The 20,421-nt window shown below is 40.0% G+C and overlaps 2 protein-coding genes across 2 annotated transcripts; both read left to right on the plus strand.

Annotated features, from left to right (window-relative positions):
• The first annotated feature begins 1,338 nt into the window (after window positions 1-1,338).
• On the plus strand, window positions 1,339-11,697 carry LOC133404073 (lipopolysaccharide-induced tumor necrosis factor-alpha factor homolog). Its single transcript, XM_061679669.1, has 5 exons — window positions 1,339-1,833; window positions 3,490-3,631; window positions 6,855-6,947; window positions 10,243-10,450; window positions 10,726-11,697. The coding sequence occupies exons 2-5, from the start codon at window positions 3,517-3,519 to the stop codon at window positions 10,868-10,870; spliced, it is 561 nt and encodes a 186-aa protein (XP_061535653.1). The 5' UTR covers window positions 1,339-1,833; window positions 3,490-3,516; the 3' UTR covers window positions 10,871-11,697.
• Window positions 11,698-15,593: 3,896 nt separating this feature from the next.
• On the plus strand, window positions 15,594-20,112 carry LOC133404075 (lipopolysaccharide-induced tumor necrosis factor-alpha factor homolog). The gene is made up of 4 exons (XM_061679670.1): window positions 15,594-15,729; window positions 15,816-15,893; window positions 19,769-19,937; window positions 20,004-20,112. Exons 1-4 carry the CDS (start codon window positions 15,594-15,596, stop codon window positions 20,110-20,112), a joined length of 492 nt encoding a protein of 163 aa, XP_061535654.1.
• The last annotated feature ends 309 nt before the right edge of the window (window positions 20,113-20,421 follow it).

Below are 20,421 nucleotides of genomic sequence, written 5' to 3' on the forward strand. Positions count from 1 at the left end.
TTTTAACTCAATAAAATTCCTTTGAGGGCCAAAAACTGAAGCCGTTATGGACTTTACCTTTAATGACTATTAAAATTCTAAACCACAAACGAAAATTAGTTTTACAAAATACATATTAAAAGGTACTAAATGAAAAAAAAGTGCCAGAGTTAAATAGAGGTACTTAAATAGATGACGAATGTATTTTGTAATATTTCTAATTAATTAACTTAAATGTGAAATACTTAAATAAACTGCCCATTAATTTATTCCTGTGTGGAATATAATATTCCATAATTATTATTTACTATATTGATTAATGTATTTATTAAGGACTGTTTACGACTTCTTTATTCATCGAAGGTATTTCATTTCATTTCGCAAGCTATTTAAATTCAAATTTCATTCTATAACATCCCTTTTACATTAATTAAAAGAGAAACACCATGTTTCAGTTTGATAATTGAGATTGTATTTTTATTGCTGTGAGTGAGCAAATTGTTGTACAGTACACAAACAAACAAAGCTGTTTTTTTTCAATCCAAGCAATGCACTAATGTGAGCCCCACAAATTTGGTGGCATCTTTTAAATCACTTCTTAAAACGCACTTTTTCTGACAGGCTTTTTACGTGACGTCGTCTACTCCCCCGTTTTTATTATTATGTTTTATTTTCCTGAATGTATTCATATTTTTATTTCTATTCATTTTATTTTGTATATCTATTTTTAGTCATTCATTTATTAAGGGATTTTATATTATCTTGTGTTTTTAGATGTGATTGTCTATTTATTCATTTATTAATGGATCTTATTTTATCATGCTGTTTTTTTTTGGTTGTTTTTTGAAGATGTACTTAACCTATCTATCGTTTTTATCCTACATCTCCCCTTTTGGTCTCAGTTGGCCAAGCTGGGTTCTTGCATTGCCTAGTGCATCATGATATACGATCATGATGCGGCGGCACGGTGGACGACTGGTTAGAGCGTCAGCCTCACAGTGCTGAGGACCCGGGTTCAATCCCCGGCCCCGCCTGTGTGGAGTTTGCATGTTCCCCCCCCGTGCCTGCGTGGGTTTTCTCCGGGCACTCCGGTTTCCTCCCACATCCCAAAAACATGCGTGGTAGGTTAATTGACAACTCTAAATTGCCCGTAGGTGTGACTGTGCGTGCGAATGGTTGTTTGTTTGTATGTGCCCTGCGATTGGCTGGTGACCAGTTTAGGGTGTACCCCGCCTCCTGCCCGATGACAGCTGGGATAGGCTCCAGCACGCCCGCGACCCTAGTGAGGAGAAGCGGCTCAGCAAATGGATGGATGGATACGACCACGATGCTTGGTGTGTGCTGTGTTTTATTCTGTGTGTCAAAGCACCCTGTGATCCTTGGCACCCTGTGATCCAGAACCTCGTCAAGACGAGGAGATAGATCCAGTAGCGTGGACTGATGAGGCAACAGATCCAGGGCCTTGGGTTGACATTGACAAGAAGACAAATTTGGGCTGATGGAGAGACACTTCCACAAAAGATCCAGAACTTGGGGCAGACAAGGAAGCAAAATCCAGGACGTTTGCTACACGAGGAAGCAGTCATTTAATAGTCGTCTTTGCGACTCTCTGAGCCTAGGAGTGAATGTGTGCATTTTATATTATTTCCTCGCTTTTTCTTTTTTACAACTTGTAGCAGTTCACGTGGCAGGAAAATGTCACCCGTCATTGTTAACTTGTAAAACTATCACACGACACCACGCGAACGAAGATTGTGCCGTGTGGCAAACCAAATGTTTCGCATTCCAGAGGCGACAGGTCCAACAGGCTCCCCTGACACGATTCCGCTCGATTGGCTTCCTCATTTGACCAAGGTAAGACTTGTGCTCTTAAATCTCAACCATTGCAATGTTGAATCTGTGACCGTATCGACATTATAGCTTTTGAGAATTTGCATCAGGCGAAAGAACTTCAGAAACCGATGTTGTTTACTCGAGTTTACTCTGACGGGATTAGCAAGTAGCCCTGTGGCTAGGGTTAGGGCTTATTACGTAAGAGACATTTTTTTGTACAAGGTGATGATTGATAATACAAAAAGCTCTGTTTGATGACAAGTACGCTCGTTTTTAAGGTGAATTATTGGTGTAAAAATTGCAAACAAAGGACTTCGTAGTTGTGCCAGAATTGACCTTTTCACTAAACTGTGAAAGGGGAAAAGCAGATTGGCCAATCTCAGTGCAGCACACAGTTAAATTAATATACAAGTGGATATATACATATATATATATATATATATATATATATATATATATATATATACACAGACACACACACAGTATATACATACAAGGTATTAATGGGATATAAAGTCATCATTTTACAAAAAAGTAAACATTTACTAGTACATTAAAAAGTTTAAAACTTTATATATATATATATATATATATATATATATAATGTATGTATTATAAACTTCCAATCTTCCAAGAATGAACTCAGTTCCAACTTTTGAAACATTAAATCGTTTTTACATTGAGCTTTTTTGCTAAATGACTTTCCCCACACAATTTTCTGAGAAAACATTGAACAGAAAAATTCTACTTGTAACATTACGTAAAAAAGTTTACATTTTCCTGCAAATAAACTTTCTTATAAAATTCGATAGTAATATTACAATAATAATATTATTACAACATTACTCTTTATAAAATGATGCCTTTTATTAAAACAAGTATAATCCAAAGTCATTCCAGGAATTTCCTTCACAAGATTAGCCAGTAGCCTTGTAGCTAGTATCTCTCCATTTGTTATCAACACAAGAAATGTCTTGTTTAAGCCGGCGAATTTGTAGTATTCCTCACAGAAACGTCTGTTTGATGACAAAGTGCTTGTTTTCGGGTGATATTTTGGCATAAAAATTACTTCCATGTGCCAGATTGCTTAGAAAAGTAACAGCACATCCCTCACAGTGGGGATGCACGTTTTGCCAAATTTTCACTTTTCTGTATGTAATGGTTCAGAAGTAGGAATATGAAGAAAAAACCCATAGAAGAACTAAAATGTGTAACTTTTAGGGGTTTACAACAGCACCATCGTGTGGCTGATTTCCTAGAAAAGTAATAGCACAGTCCAGACAGTTGGGGCAACATTTTCTGCCAAATTGTCATGTTTATCCATGTAAAGCAAGAGTGTCAACTAATCTTTTTCACGGGCCACATTGTAGTCACGACTTCCTTCTGAGGGCTGTTATGAATGTGAATGAAAAAGAAAAAACAACAACAACAAAAGAGCTGCTCGGACGAACAAGTGAAACTGATACTAAACAAAGAACTCAAAGCAAATATTGCGTACTTATGAGAATGCTAACTGCAAACATGCTAAACCCAGGTTTACACCCCCCCCCCGTGTAGTTACGTCGGTGTCATTATTTTCCAGTGTGGCGGTGGGCTGCCTCATACAAACACAACTACCGACCCCGGAGACGGTACACACGATATTCACGATAATTTAAAAACAATTTCTCTCCACAGCTTCCCGCTTGACTGATCTTCACGCCGATGGAACCGCCTACGTACGAAGAAGCCACTCGGCACCAACCGCCAAATTTTCACGCTCCCGCGTCGCCATTTTATCAAGTTTCCTTCGTGAGCCCGCCGCCCTATGAAGGCACAAGTAAGCCGACATCTCAAAAAGACGATGACCACATATTATATTATAAAAAGGTTGTTATTATTACATTAAAACCAAATATAATACATTGTGTACACGGGACGTTGTGTTAAACATAAATAAAAACAGAATACAATGATTTCCAAATCATGTTCGACCTATATTTAATTGAATACACTACAAAGACAAGATATTTAATGTTCAAACTGATAAACTTGATTGTTTTTAGCTAATAATCATGAACTTGGAATTTTATGGCTGCAACGCGTTCCAAAAAGCTGGGACAGGTGGCAAAAAAGACTGAGAAAGTTGAGGAAAGCTCATCAAACACCTGTTTGGAACATCCCACAGGTGAACAAGCTAATTGGGAACAGGTGGGTGCCATGATTGGGTATCAAAGGAGCTTCCCTGAATTGCTCAGTCATTCACAAGTAAAGATGGGGAGAGGTTCACCTCTTTGTGAACAAGTGCGTGACAAAATAGTCCAACAGTTTAAGGACAATGTCCCTTAACGTACAATGGCAAGGAATTTAGGGATTTCATCATCTACGGTCCATAATATCATCAAAAGGTTCAGAGAATCTGGAGAAATGACTGCATGTAAGCATCAAGGCCGAAAACCAACATTGAATGCCCGTGAGTGACCTTTGATCCCTCAGGTGGCATTGCATCACAAACCGACATCAACGTGTAAAGGATATCACCACATGGGCTCGGGAACACTTCAGAAAACCAATCTCAGTCAATACAGTTTGGCGCTACATCCGTAAGTGCGACTTGAAACTGCAAAGCAAAAGCCATTTATCAACAACACCCAGAAACGCCGCCGGCTTCTCTGGGCCCGAGCTCATCTAAGATGGACTGACGCAAAGTGGAAAAGTGTTCTGTGGCCCGACGAGTCCACATTTCAAATTGTTTTTGGAAATTGTGGAGGTCGTGTCCTCCGGGCCAAAGAGGAAAAGAACCATCCGGACTGTTATGGACGCAAAGTTCAAAAGCCAGCATCTGTGATGGTATGGGGCTGTGTTAGTGCCAATGGTATGGGTGACTTACACATCTGTGAAGGCACCATTAATGCTGAAAGGTACATACGGGTTTTGGAGAAACATATGCTGCCATCCAAGCAACATCTTTTTCATGGATGCCCCTGCTAAATTCAGCAAGACAATGCCAAACCACATTCTGCACGTGTTACAACAGCGTGGCTTCGTAGTAAAAGAGTGCGGGTACTAGACTGGCCTGCCTGCAGTCCAGACCTGTCTCCCATTGAAAATGTGTGGCGCATTATGAAGCGTAAAATACGACAACGGAGACCCCTGACTGTTGAACAGCTGAAGCTGTACATCAAGCAAGAATGGGAAAGAATTCCACCTACAAAGCTTCAACAATTAGTGTCCTCAGTTCCCAAACGTTTATTGAATGTTGTTAAAAGAAGAAGTGATGTAACACGGTGGTAAACATGACGCTGTCCCAGCTTTTTTGGAGCGTGTTGCTGCCGTAAAATTCTAAGTTAATGATTATTTGCTAAAAACAATAAAGTTTATCAGTTTCAACATTAAATCTCTTGTCTTTGTAGTGTATTCAATTTAATATAGGTCGAACATGAATTGCAAATCATTGTATTCTGTTTTTATTTATGTTTAACACAACGTCCCAACTTCATTGGAATTGGGGTTGTACAAGTGTACTTTTTCCACACAAATCCATAAACAAAAGTTTTTTAACAATTTACATTTTTGGTAATTAATTAATTACAATTATTGCATCATAGTCCCATCCCTAATTAAAATTTCATAATAAGGTAAATATTTTGTACAAATAATCAGAATACTCATTTGAAGAAAACATTTATTTGTACTATTTTACAAAGTTAAAATTGAAGAGATTAACATTTATATTCTTGTATAACAATGACTTTTTTTTTGTTAACAAAATGATGGGACAGAAGTCGTCATTTTACAAAAAAAGTAAACTTCTAAGGTAATTTTTTTTTATTTTGCAAGAACACACTTTCTTATTAAAAGATTTCCCTAATCTCCCAAATTCCTTGTTAATATCCATCCATCCATCCATTTTCTGAGCCGCTTCTCCTCACTAGGGTCGCGGGCGTGCTGGAGCCTATCCCAGCTGTCATCGGGCAGGAGGCGGGGTACACCTTGAACTGGTTGCCAGCCAATCGCAGGGCACATACAAACAAACAACCATTCGCACTCACATTCACACCTACGGGCAATTTAGAGTTGTCAATTAACCTACCACGCATGTTTTTGGGATGTGGGAGAAAACCCACGCAGGCACGGGGAGAACATGCAAACTCCACACAGGCGGGGCCGGGGATTGAACCCCGCTCCTCAGAACTGTGAGGCTGATGCTCTAACCAGTCGGTTTAAAATTTTAAAATTTTAAATCTGACAGATTTACTTTTTCCTAAAATGACAAAAATAATTTCCGTTAAAATGACAAAACATTTTATTTGTAACTTTGCTTCTAAAAAGTTTACATTTTCTCAAATGCATCAATTTAATTTCAACTTTTACCAAAATGTCCAATGCGTTGTAAACTAAGCGAGTCGTTCTTTTGCAGGAATTGTCCAACCGGGCCCATTTTCTGTTTTGCGGACGCCCACTGTGACGACCACCTTATGCTTAACTCATTGAACGTGCAAAAATCTGAAAAAAAAGACTTTTAATATAATCTAAAAAAAATAAAAATGTATTAAAAAATTACATTTTTGAAATGATACATTTTTCCTTTAAAAAATAGTAAAACGCCAATTGTTCTGAAAAAGTGTTAAACTGTAATATTACACTGAAATAAGATGAAACTAAAAGGATTAAGATTTCCTTTTTTGTAAAATGATGACTTTTTGAAAACATATTTTGAAAAATTTTCAGAGAATGAATTCAAGTTTACATTTTTTTTTTTTTTTTTTTTACAAAATATTGCAAATGGTGAATGGTGGTAATACAACAACTTAAACTCAGAGGTCTTTATTTATTTTTGGGGAGGCCATAAACTTTGTTATTTTAACAGTCTCCAAATCCCTCAAACAAATAAAAATGTTCTCATGCTACTTGTAGTACAAGTGTGTTTAAAAAGTTGTCATTTTCTGAGAATGACTAAATTTCTCTTTATTGTTACATCCCCAAAATACATCAATTCAATTTCAGCTTTTTTTTTTAAAATTTGGAATGGGTTATAAAATACGTGAGTCGCTGTTTTGCAGTAACTGTCCAGCCGGATCCATTTCCCGTCTTGAGGACGCCCACCGTGACCACCAACAACACGTCTCAAGTCTTCATCCATCAACCAGTAGTGGGTACGTAAACCTCAACCTCCTCATTTAACGCTATTTACATCTGTTTGCATGAAGACAACTTTACAGTGGAACTTCAAGTGCAACAGATGTCGTTACGGTAATAAGTGTTTAGAATTTGCTGAAAATAAACGACATTTCAACAATTTTAAAGTCCGAAACGCATTCAAATCTGTTTTTCATGAAAAAGTTACATTAATAAACCACCGAAAACCATGTTTGTAAACTGACAGGTTTTTTTTTTTTTTTTTTGCAACAACCAAAAAAAGAAAGAAAAAAGCAATTGTTTTATGAAAAATGGCATTTGTAATATTGCTCAAATTATTATTATTAATATTATCGAAATATTCGCCCCGCAAAATACATTAATTGTTCACAGCTTCAGTTTAAACTTTTTAAACACAAGATTAAATTTTTTAAACACAAGATTACAAGTCGATGTATTTTTTTTCATGTGGAAAAAACGTTATTTTATTAAGTGTAGTATAATGTTTTTTTTTTTTAAGTTAACATTTTCAGAAGATAAACTACATTTCAATATTTTTAAAGGCTGAACATATCAAAAACTGTTTACGTAAAATTTGATTAATAAATAAATCATTTCAAAATATTTTTGAGAAATATTTTTTAGAACAACAATCAGAAAATGTATTGAATAAATTCATTTTCAATATTAAATTGCCTCCGTTGAAATTCAGCCATTAATTGCACTGCTGCGGCTGCCAAGGGTGCACCATAAGCGGCCGCAGCAGTGCGACGCACAACGGGCCCCCTGGATGATTTTCTTTCTCCTCCTCGCCCCGCTACATCGCAGGTGACAACTATGTACATATAAGATCTCCTCATCATCAGTTGGTAAGACCATTAGTAGATAAGACACATGGTAGGGTGAGGGCCCGAACATCGTGGTGACAGACCTCCGGCAGCTACTCTAGCCGCTGGCGGGTTGTCAAGTGGCCGCCTGGGCGGCGGATCCTATCCGCTTCGTCGGTGCCTCCCTATGTGCCACGCATGGTGTCACACCACGGCAGATAAACTGTAGCCAAAATCCTGCAATTTATCGTGTATAATGCGCATTTCCCCCCCACCCCCCACAAAATTTGTCAAAAGTCAATAGTGCTCATTATACATGGGTATAGGGGCAAATGGGAAATAAATGTTGACATTTTATAAATGTATGTCGCCATCTAGTGGTTATGAGAAAGGTGTACACTTTCATTGTAATATGCCGCCACCTAGAGGTTATAAAAAAGGTGTAGCCTCCACTTTCATTCCAATATGACAGGGGTACGTATGACTGCATATATGTAGTTGTGCTCATAAATTTACATACCCTGGCAGAATTGGTGCAATATTGTTGTTGTTTTTTTAAATATGACTGACTGAACAACAACCATCATTAATTTCTTTATGGTTATGTTTTGTTTAAGGATAATGCTTTTCTGAAATACTTGAGTGTTTAAATTGAATCACATTAAAATAAAATTAAATGTGTTTCGCCTGGTCCTTCATATTTTCTTTCAAGAATTATACCCGTCTTACAAATTCTGCCTGGGTAATCAAACATATGAGCACAACGGTGTGTTTTCTAATTTACTAAATAAAGGTAGGGCTGTGAATTTCAAAATAAGAGCAAGTAAATTAAAACATTTAACTCCTCTAAATATTCACCCATTTTGAATTTGATGCCTGCAACATGCTCCAAACAAGCTGGGACAGAGTCATGTTTCCCACTGTGTTACATCACCTTTCCTTTTAACAACATTCAGTAAGCATTTGGGAACTTATTGAAGCTGTGCAGATGGAATTATTTCTCATTCTGGCTTGATGTTCAAGTTCAGTTGCTCTTCAGTCTCTGTTGTCGTATTTTGCGCTTCATGATGGGCCACACGTTTTCAACGAGGACTGGACTGCTGGCACGCCGGTCTCGCACTCTTTTACTACAAAGCCACACTATTGTAACACATCCAGAATGTGGCTTGGCATTGTCTTGCTGAAATAAAATAGGGACGTCGCTGAAAAAGATGTTGCCTGGATGGCAGCCTGTTGCTCCAAAACCTGTATGTACATTTCAGCATTATTGGTGCCCTCCCAGATGTGCAAGTTCGCTATGCCATGGGCACTAACACACCCCCATACCATCACAGATGCTGTCTCTTGAACTTTGTGCTTATAACAATCTGGATGGTCCTTTCTCCTCTTTGGCCCGGAAGACTGGACTTCCATAATTTCCCAAAACAATCGGAAATGTGCTCTTGTCAGACCACAGCGCACTTTTCAACTTTGCGAGAGTCCGTCTCAGATGAGATCGAGCCCCGATAAGCAAGCGACGTTTGTGGGTGTTGTTGATATGCTGTATATGGCTTTCGCTTTGCATGGTAGAGTTTTAACTTGTATTTGTGGCTGTAGCGACGAATTGTGTTCACTGTCAATGGTTTTCTGAAGTGTTCCTGAGCCCACATGGCAATATCCCTTACCCAACGATGCCGGTTTTGAATGCTGTGGTCACGGCCATTCAAATTTGGCCTTGCTGCTTACTTGCAGAGATTTCTCTGAATCTTTCGATGATATTATGGATTGTAGATGATGAAATCCTAAAATGATTGCCAAATTGATGTTGCCAAACGTATCTCAAACTGTTTGCTCAACGCAGTTGTTCACAAAGTGGTGAACCTCGCCCCATCCTTGCTTGTCAAAAACTGAGCCTTTTGGGGATCCTCCTTTTATACTCAATCATGACCCTCACTTGTTTCCAATTAACCTGTTCACGTTTGGAATGTTCCAGTTGTTTTTTGAGCATTTCTCAACTTTTTTTTTTTTTTTAATTGAATATAGGTTGAAATTTGCAAGTCATTGTATTCTGTTTTTATTTACATTTTACACAACGTCCCAATTTCATTGAGATTGGAGTTTATACACTAGTAAGATGAATAAATAAATACATGTAGATCACAGTTTTTTTTTAACCCTGCATTCGTGTGGACACACAAGTTGTACTATTTCCAGTCGTACCAATAAAACACCACCAGGTAGACATCAAATGCTTTCCTGTTACCTGTTAGTTTTACTTTTTTTATCCATGAAGTTTTAACTTCTCCCTGCTCCTTTTTGGACCACCAGCACACAGTGTTTCACGATGGAACATTAATGTAGTACATTTTTTAAATGTATTTTTTTGTTGTTCTGTACTGCATGTTCAAAATCAAGTTGAGCCCATCCGTCAATCAAAATTATACAATGTTTCCACTTTACATTTAATGTGGTGACGTCCTCATGTGTCCGTCTTTTTGCCTCTCAGTGGGCAGGAGACAGCACGTCTGCGTGACGGAAGTATCGCAAGTGGTGGCGACACAGCCCAGGTCACAAAGGATCATCTCGGTCAACGAGCTGGTGCACACTCCCGGTCATGTGCGATGTCCACGCTGTCAACACAGTGTCACTACCGTCACCAAATACAGGCCCCGCACAGTGACCTACGTCTTGTGCATCTCCCTCATCATTTCTTGGTAAGACCATGAGTAGATAAGACACCTGATTCGTTGCTTACGTTGCCTTGTTTGACTACTTCATCTACAGGTATGATACAGGAATTCCTAAACTCTGGTGTGTGCACTAACACTAATCCTAACCCCTAACAGCGAACCCTGACAAGAAGCCTAAACTCTCATCCCCAAAGCCTTAACCTGAACCCCAACCCATAAATCAGACATCAGAACCCTTAAACCTTAACCCTAAACCCAAACCCATGACCAGAACCCTTTTCTTCCTGCTTGCATTTCAGCTTGTTTTGCGGCTTCTGTCTGATTCCGTTCTGCTGCCCTTCCAACTGGGAAGTGCACCACTACTGCCGTCACTGTGGGAAACGTCTGCACATCTATCCAGGACGTGGCCAGCGCCAACTTGAGGAGTTTGACTGTTGTTGTTAACGTCATTTATTGTGATTGATGGCCTACATATATAAAAGTTGAATGTGTACTTTTTTGTACTTAATTCAGTGGATATCATCTTTTAAAATACGCTAATCCCTCGCTATATCGCGGCTCATGCTTTGCGGTCCCGCTATATCGCAGATCTTTTGGTAAGTGTTATCACAGTTGTTGGTCTTTTTTTTTAATACTGTTTGTACAATATTTTTGTGCTCTGCATTGTTGTTTGTCTTCAATTCTTAATGATATTTTGCATATAACTTTTTTGAAGCTATATTACATAACATTTTCCTTCAAAACATGAATAATGTCCACGAAGCAAATCACCTTCAGATAACACTTCTGCCATTGAAGTTACAGCCTTGTTCCTGGACAGAGTTTGTGGGCCAAAGTGGTATGGAAAATGGAAGGCCGGATGGGTTTGACTTGGCAAAAAAAAAAAGTTAATTCACTTATATTCTGTTTGGATTTTATCATTGAAAATGTGTTTCTATAACTGTATGTGTTTCCATAAAAATGATGTTTCAATATTTGGATTATTGTGCAATCAGTGTATTATGATACAACTAATGTTGTTAAGAATGATAACATACAATTGTTATTTGTATTTATTTTTTGTTTAAAAAATTTCAAAAGATTTTTACGTCTCTAAAATGTTTTGTTTTTATCCACTGTATTTTATCATATCATTTCATCATATATCACTATAAGATACAATAAGATTGTTGTCGTTATCACAATGCGTCCGATTCTTATGGCTTTTATTAATCATTTGTTCTGTGTTTTCATTCTAAATAACTGATTGTTGTTCTTATTTAATCATTTCGAAGTAGTAGCAGCTTTCATTATGTAATTTTTTTTTTTTTTTTTTTTGTACCTTTTATTGTACTTTTTCCTCAAAATAACAGCTGTCAACTCTGCAAAACAACCAATACAAATGTTTTATTCTCCACTGGCCGTACTTTCGTATTTCTAATTATTGTCACAATTAAGTTGTTTTTGTACTGAAAAACAAATCCCATATAACTCTTATATGTTGTATTTGGATTTAAAACAAAATATTTATAGTATATGTGCTAACTGTACAAAATGTGCCACACCCGAAAAGGGTTAATCCGTCAATCGTGACATGAAATGATGATGTAAAACAAACAGGTTCTCAGAGTGTTACATAAGTCCATTAATTAATGTAGCAATGAATGAATCAAATGAATCCATGAGTTACCTCAAAGATTTGCAGCTGTTTGAGTTGTATTTTACACAGCTTGCCACTGTAAGACGCAAAAGCAAAAATGCTGACTTGATAGCTAGCGACATCAATTCTGCGACCTGCGTTAGCATGTGACCAACTGAAGACTTTGATTTACACTGTTCCTATTGTGACGGGCTTTGTGCATAAGGTACATACTGTCTATACATAGCTAGATCGTTACGTCGTTTCGCAACTTCACCTGCCAAAAACCTGTCATGAACTCGTTTTCTCCCCCCCCCCCGATCCAAGATGTTTTTGAAAAGTGTGTCAAGTTGAGTTCATCCGCCTTTCGTGTCGAAAAGAGGTGAAGTCCCTGCGATTGTTAGACGCTTCAAGACCGCGTTGGGAAGATTTTATGACCACCACAAACATTGCATTGTAACTGGATTAGGTCGTACTTCATTGTAGCAGGAGTCAATCGTATTGTATCATCATTCGAGTGAATCAAAGTATATTGCTTCGTAATTGGAGTGAATCAAAAACATATTGCGCCGTAATCGGTGTGACTCAAATCAATCAATCATTGAAGTGAAGCATATTGTAAATGAATTCAATTGTATCGCATTGTAATTGGAGTCAATCGTATCACATTTGTCATGACAGGTGTTTTTGTTGACTTTATTGCAATTAGATTTACTTTTGTTTCATGTTAAGACATGTTTTTTTCTGTGTCCCTTGTTCATGTCTCGTCTACTCGTTAGGTTTTCGTCTCCACTTGTTCGCGTCAGCCCTGTTCCTTTTGTCAACCAATCAACTGCCTCCAGCCGCTCGTGTCTTGTCCAGGTGTGCCTCGTTGTCTCATCGATTTGTTTGTATTTAGTTCCCTGGTTTCTTTGAATCTGTGTCGGTTCATTGTTGTTGACATCATGCGTCCTGCCGAGGTGAGTCTGTTCCTTATGTTTGTTTGTAACTTTGAATCTGGTTTTTTTTTTTTTTCAGGGCGGGGGACTTTGTATTTTGAATTTTCCATATGCCTTGTTGGACATTTTTGAGTATATCCGGCACACCCGCCTACCTGACAACAACACATTGCATTGTTATTGGAAGAGTCAGTCGTATCATCATTGGAGTAAGTTAAATTCTATTGCATCGTAATCAATGTGAATCAAATCATATCGTATTACATTTGGACTGACTTGAATCGAAATTGGAGTTGAACATCTTGTGTCATAATTGGAGTAAATCTCCTAATCTCCTAATTAGGATGAATCATACAGCCTCCTAATTGGAGTGAATCCCTCCTTGATTGGAGACAGTTGCATGACATCATTTTAACAGGAGTGACTAGCATTGTAAATCGCATCATACTACATTGTTATTAGAACCAATTGTATTACATCAAAGTTGGAGTGAATCCTATCATAACTGGAGTGAATCAAATCAAATTTTAATTTTGGTGGATTGTATTGTGATGAATGTAATTGAGGTGAATCAAATCGTAACAACGTGATTGGATTGAGTTGTATAGCATCGTAACTGGAATTAATCGTATCGCAATTGGAGTGAATCAAATCTTATCGCGCCACAATTGGAATATATTGTATCATATTGCAATTTGAGTGAATCTAATTTTGTTGCATTATAATTAGAATAAACCGCTGATTTGAGTGAGTCAATCAGGTCTGTAACTTTATTGATATGATTCGACACACAGAATATAAATGTTTTTAGTTTATGCTTGCGTGCCATTCTATGAAAGCGCTAGCAGTCAAATATTTCGCTTTGATTGAAGGGCTTAGAGTGATTATATAATCTAGGCATGACCTATATACTGTACGTAAAATATAATTATAGGCTCTAAGTATGCGGAAATATTTTTGTGTAGCTAATTAAACTGGTTGCTTTGATTTTGCAGCCATCACTGGCAAGTTGCACATCGCAACCTCGCAGTCCAGCTCGCGTCTTTGTTCAAGGTAAGACTGCTGCTCTTGCACACGCAAGAACGCTGGGTTCTTTTCCTAACCTACTCGGCGGGCTAGTGGTGGATTTTGAGCGGATTGGGTTACTTTTACCCAAGGTTGGGTTCATTATTTTGACCCAGCAGATTGGGTTGAGTATTGGGTTTTGGTAAAGCGCCGAAGCTGCTTCTCCAGCACCAGAGGAATGAAGTACACAATGGGAAGATAAACATTTTCAAAACTTATTATATCTGTGTTTGAAAAGTTAATGCTGTAGCCAACTAGTTGCGTCGTAGTTAAGGCTGTGGTTATCTTAACTACAGATTTAGCTTACTTCACATTGCCTGCTGACCAGAGGTGTTTTTTGTTGGTTTTTTTTCCCGTTTTACTCTCTTGCTTGGAGAACAGTGTGTGAAGTACATTTCTGTTGGGATTTATTGGTCTGTATGATTTATTTTATTTATTTTTTTTTTTTTTTATGTCATATCAAATGTGCTTGCAAATATTCTGAAAATAAGTGCTGTCTTTTTCACCAATGGCGCCATTTTAAGAGAGTGTATTGCACACATCACATAGACATTTAGACATACACTACATTATGTTGTATTATTTAGATATTAGCTTTAAAAAAAAACATAACTATTATAACTATTTATAGCCCGGCCAAATTTAGATTTAAGGTGAATTTTTGTGAGTTGATTGGATTGGATAAATGATTGAAAATGGCACAAGAAAAATAGTTGAAGATGAGAGCGTTGTAAAACAATTTTTATATATTACATTTTAAAATATTTTGATCGTAAGGAAACAGTCTTTTGGAGTATTCTAAAAGATCCCGCAGAATTCCTACATAATCTTCTAAAACATTATAATCCAAAACGGAATAACATAGTTGAGAAAGCATATGAATAATTGGAACAGTTTTATTTTTTTATTATTTTATTATTTTATTTCACACATCCTTGATGTGTGAAATAAAATTAAGATCAGAGTAAAAAATGTCACCCAGGTTCCAAACACATTGTAAGGGTTTTAAATCTTGTAGTTTTGATAAAACGTTTTCTCTCTTGCCTTCTAAAACCTCTGTTTTGTCCTGGTTGAGCTGTAGAAAATTCGCTGCCATCAATGATTTAATATCTAAAACATCGTAATATCTCAAATAGGAGTTAAGGGTATTAATTGGCCCTGTGTCATCAGGAGACACGGCGATGTACAGCTGTGTCTTCTGTGTAAATGTCGAAGCTGATGTCATGTCTTCTGATGACATCACTCTTTAATTCTTTACATTCTGTTTTGTTATGTTATGACTAAATGTTTTTATAAAGGCTCTAGAGTGCTATTTTCATTATTAAAAAAAACATTACAAAAATTGTTTGTTTTTCTGGAAGGGTTATTTAGGCACGTATACTAAAAAGGTGGGTGGAGCTGGCTTAAGATTTGTATTTTTGATTTATTTATTTTTCATTACACATGGGCGACGCATGGCAGAATTTGATGAAATACATCTTGATTGCTAATTTGTCTACATTATCTTGTCAGCAGCTTTTTTGGGGGGGAAATTTAAGATACGCTGATGGACCCTCCGACGTACGACGAGGCCACATCGCCGTCTTCTGCTGTTGCTGTGGAAGGGTGTGACGTTTGCCCTCCGCCTTCTTATTACGCTTCCATTTCCCACTCTGTAAACCCGCCTCCCTATCAAGAGACCAGTAAGATCACGGTTGAAGCATCCATAGGCTAAAATAAACTAGAAGTAGGCTTTAAAAGTGGCTTGCATGTCCTATTGTGTGTCCAGATCCGTTTCCTGTCTTGATGCCAACTATCTTCAGTCCACCGCAGACTTCTCCAGTCAGCATTCATCTAACCCCGTTGGGTATGCGACAAATTGAATACAGTCATACCTCCAAGTTCAGTCACAGGAGATCAACTGAACATCAAAATCCGTTGTTCACAAAAAGTTGGTCGATCCGACTGGAACAGGAAGTGGAAAGATATCAAAGTAAAAGCAGCAATAGCGCTCATATGCCCAACACCAGTCACAGAAGTTCGACCGTACGTCAAAGAATTGTGTTCACAAAAAGCTGATCTCCTTGAGGAACAGGAGCAGGAAGTAGAAAACCACTAAAATAAAACCAGTAAGAGCACTAAATCAAAAGAGCACAACAGCAGTCATAATAGATCCACTTCAAAGTCCTTTGTTCACAAAAAGCTGACATTTTGCAGCTGACAGTGCAGCATTAACAGAACCTTAACAGAATAAAACCAGCACTGAACAGAAACAACTCTATTGCACGACACAAGTCACAGTAGGTCCACAACAAATGTGTTTTGTTCACAAAAAGCTGGTTGGAACCAGCTCCAGCTGAGAGTCCTATCGAGCCAAAGGGAAGTATAAACTTACCTGAGTAAAAACATTAACAGAGATAACTTAACAGATGCAACTCAAATTAAGAACGTGTGTCACAGAAAAAGCTGGTCAATACGAGCTCCAGCTGAGAGTCGGATCTGAACAACAAAAACTGGTTCCCTGTTATTGGTTTTAGTTGGATAAGATTCAACTTACTGTTTTTGTTCTGCTTATTTGACTCTCGGCCAGATCCGTTATTCATCCATCCACTGTGTTCCGCATATCCGAGGTCGGGTCGCAGGGGCGGTAGCTTCAGCAGGGAAGCCCAGATTCCCTCTCCCCAGCCACTTCCTCCAGCTCTTCCGAGGGGATCCCGAGGCATTCCCAGGCATGCCGAGAGACGTAGTCTCTCCAGCGTTCCTGGGGCGTCCCCAGGGTCTCCTATCGGTGCGACGTGCCCGGAACACCTCACCAGTTATGCATCTGGGAGGCATCCTAAACAGATGCCCCAGCCACCTCATCTGGTTCCTCGATGTGGAGGAGCAGAGGCTCTACTCTGAGATCCTCCCGGATGACCGAGCTTCTCACCCTATCTCTAATGGAGAGCTTGGACACCCTGCGAATGAAACTCATTTTGGCCGCTTGTATCCGAGATCTTGTTTTTTCGGTCACAACCCACAGCTTGTGACCATAGGTGAGGGTAGGAACGTAAATCCAGCGCTTCGCCTTTCGGCTTAGCTCCTTCTTCACCACAACGGACCGATACGAAGTCCGCATCATTGCAGACGCTGCACCGATCCGCCTGTCGATGTCTCGTTCCATTCTTCCCTCACTCGTGAACAAGACCCCAAGATATTTAAACTCCTCCACTTGGGGAAGGATCTCATCCCCGACCTGGAGAGGGCACGTCCACCCTTTTCCGACTGAGGACCATGGTCTCAGATTTGGAGGTGCTGATTCCCATCCCAGCCGCTTCACACTCTGCTGCGAACCACTCCAGTGAGAGTTGGAGATCACGGCTTGATGAAGCCAACAGAACCACATCTGCAAAAAGCAAAGATGCATTACTGAGGCCACCAAACACCCTCTACGCCTTGGCTGCACCTAAAAATTCTGCCCATAAAAGTTAGGAACAGAATCGGTGACAAAGAGCAGCTTTGGCAGAGTCCAACCCCCACTGGAAACGAGTCCGACTTACTGCTGGCAATGCGGACCAAAATGTGACACCGGTCGTACAGGGACCGAACAGCCCATATCAGGGGGTTCGGTACCCCGTACTCCCGAAGCACCCCTCACAGGACTTCACATGGGACACGGTCGAACGCCTGCTCCAAGTCCACAAAACACATGTAGACTGATTGGGCGAACTCCCATACACCCTCGAGGACCCTGCCGAGGGTGCATAGTGGTACACTGTTCCACGGCCAGGAAATAAACCACACTGCTCCTCCTGAATCTGAGTTTCAACTTCCCGACGGACCCTCCTCCCCAGCACCCCTGAATAGACCTAACCAGGGAGGCTGAGGAATGTGATCCCCCTGTAGTTGGAACACACCCTCCGGTCCCCCTTCTTAAAAAGGGGGACCACCACCCCAGTCTGCCAATCCAGAGGCACTGTCCCCAATGTCCACGCAATGTTGCAGAGCCGTGTCAACCAGGACAGCCCCACAACATCCAGGGCCTTTAGGAACTCTGGGCGAATCTCATCCACCCCCGGGGCCTTGCCACCGAGGAGCCTTTTAACCACCTCGGTGACCTCAACCCCAGAGATAGGAGAGCCCGCCTCAGAGACACCAGACTCTGCTTCCTCATGGGAAGGCGTGTCGGTGGAATTAAGAAGGTCTTCAAAGTATTCTCCCCACCGACTCACAACGTCCTGAGTGGAGGTCACAGTGTTGATGGTGCACTGCTCCTGAGACGCTGGATGGTGGACCAGAATTTCCTCGAAATTGTTCTCCATGGCCTCACCGAACTCCTCCCATGCCCAAGTGTTTGTCTCAGCGACCACCAAAGCTGCATTCCGCTTGGCCAGCCGGTACCCATCAGCTGCCTCAGGAGTCCTACAGGTAAAAAAGGCCCGATGGGACTCCTTCAGCTTGACGGCATCCCTCACTCTTGGTGTCCACTATATCTAGTCTGAACTTCTCGACCTCACACACCAGCTCAGGCTCCTTCCCTGCCAGAGAAGTGACATTCCACGTCCCTAGAGCCAGCTTCTGTAGCTGGGGATCGGATCGCCAAGGTCCCCGCCTTTGGCCACCGCCCAGCTCACACTGCACCAGAACCCTATGGCCCCTCCCACAGGTGGTGAGCTCATGGAAAAGGGGACCCATGTTACCCTTTCGAGCTGTGCCCGCCCGGGCCCCATGGGTGCAGGCCCGACCACCAGGCACTCTCCTTCGAGCCCCACCTCCAGGCCTGGCTCCAGAGGGGGGCCCCGGTGACCCGCGTCCGGGCAAGGGCATACATTAACTGAAACCTAGATTCAGTTAATGTATTCTTCATAGGGGTTTTGGGAGCTGTGCTTTGTCTCGTCCCTCACCTTGGACCTTTTAGCCATGGGTGACCCTAGCAGGAGCGTGAACCCCTAGACAACTTAGCTCCTAGGATCATTTGGACACACAAACCCCTCCACCACGATAAGGTGACGGCTCAAGAAGAGGCAGATCCGGTATTTGTCAACAAATTACTTTGATGTGGCTCTTCAAATGTACCAGGTTTTATGTTGGTAGGTTCCAATTTCCTGTTTTTGGTGGCTTGATAGAATGCTCAGCCTGTATATCAGCGTTTTGTTAATTACCGTCAGGTGCATTTTCAATTTGTGGCTGGAGTTTTGTTTATTACTCTTACATTTTTTTTGTTTGGATTGTTTTTTTTACTTTCTGTTTTTGTTGGGTTCTAAGGCCTGTCAGTCAATGGGAAGTAAAAACCTACTGCGATAAAACCAGGAGCAGCTCTATGTACTCAAATGCACAACAGTCACAGCGGCTCTTCATCAGTCATTTGTTCACAAAACGTTGGCCGTTTTACCAGCTCTGCGTTTTATTAAGCCAACATAAACAGGAAGTAAAAAATAAAATAAAAATAAGAACACTAAACATAGAAAAAGACCTGTCACAGTATTTCCGCAGCAGTCTTTTGTTCACAAAAAGCTGGCAGTCCAAAGGAACCAGGAATTGGGAACCGACCAGGATAAAACTAGTCACAGGATTTAACAAAAACAACTCAATTGTACAACACCAATAATTGAAGATCCTTATCAAAGTCCTTTGTTAACAAAAAGCTGTTCTCTGGTGTCTTATCAGGAGAACAAAAACATGAAGTAGAAACTTACCAAAATCAAACCAGTGCTAAGCCTTTGAGGTCACTGTCCCTGCGTGTACATATTTGTTTACAAACAGAAGCCGTGGTGTCCCAGCCGGCATCAGAACAAACTGTGGCGATGGCCAACCTGCTCAGTTCTCCGGGCAACATTCAGTGTCCACACTGCCGCCGCGACGTCATCACAAACATCAAACAAATGCCCGGAAAAGGTGCCTTCACCTTGTGCTGCATCCTGGCTTTTTCTGGGTAATTAGCACTTTTAGCATCTTGACATCTAGTTACCTTTTACTAACCATGTTTTTTTTTTTCCAGATTGGTTTGTGGCTTCTGCCTGATTCCTTTCATAATTCCAGACCTGTGGGATGTTCATCACTACTGTCCTCACTGTGGAAAACATTTACACGTCCACCATAAATCTTGACATGGGTCCACTGTGGTCTATTTGGACACTTTTATGGACCTTTATGAACTTATTGTTGCCTTAAAATAAGGATAACCAGGCCGCATTAAATGTGGACATAGCTGTTTTTTTATAATTTATCAAGCCCACAGAAGGTATCTGTTATTAAAAAGATGCAAACAACAGTATACTAAGTAAAAGAGCACAATGATTGAAGATGTACAGTATGTTAAACATGTTCGTTGAAGACTTTAAATAATCTATGACAGTGACTGTCAAACTGGTACATGATAAAAAAAAGTACAGTTCAGTTGTATTTAACATTTAAGT

The sequence above is a fragment of the Phycodurus eques genome, chromosome 6 (genome assembly GCF_024500275.1).
Source record: "Phycodurus eques isolate BA_2022a chromosome 6, UOR_Pequ_1.1, whole genome shotgun sequence".
Taxonomy (NCBI): Eukaryota; Metazoa; Chordata; class Actinopteri; order Syngnathiformes; family Syngnathidae; genus Phycodurus; species Phycodurus eques.

What these genes read in the sequence shown, in the direction of transcription:
- LOC133404073 (XM_061679669.1), top strand. Translation starts at nt 3,517, where the DNA reads ATGGAACCGCCTACGTACGAAGAAGCCACTCGGCACCAACCGCCAAAT. An exon ending in CATCCATCAACCAGTAGTGG is followed by an intron (nt 6,948 to 10,242) that starts GTACGTAAACCT and finishes TTTGCCTCTCAG; the next exon opens with TGGGCAGGAGACAGCACGTC. An exon ending in ATCTCCCTCATCATTTCTTG is followed by an intron (nt 10,451 to 10,725) that starts GTAAGACCATGA and finishes CTTGCATTTCAG; the next exon opens with CTTGTTTTGCGGCTTCTGTC.
- LOC133404075 (XM_061679670.1), top strand. Translation starts at nt 15,594, where the DNA reads ATGGACCCTCCGACGTACGACGAGGCCACATCGCCGTCTTCTGCTGTT. An exon ending in GCCTCCCTATCAAGAGACCA is followed by an intron (nt 15,730 to 15,815) that starts GTAAGATCACGG and finishes TTGTGTGTCCAG; the next exon opens with ATCCGTTTCCTGTCTTGATG. An exon ending in TGCATCCTGGCTTTTTCTGG is followed by an intron (nt 19,938 to 20,003) that starts GTAATTAGCACT and finishes TTTTTTTTCCAG; the next exon opens with ATTGGTTTGTGGCTTCTGCC.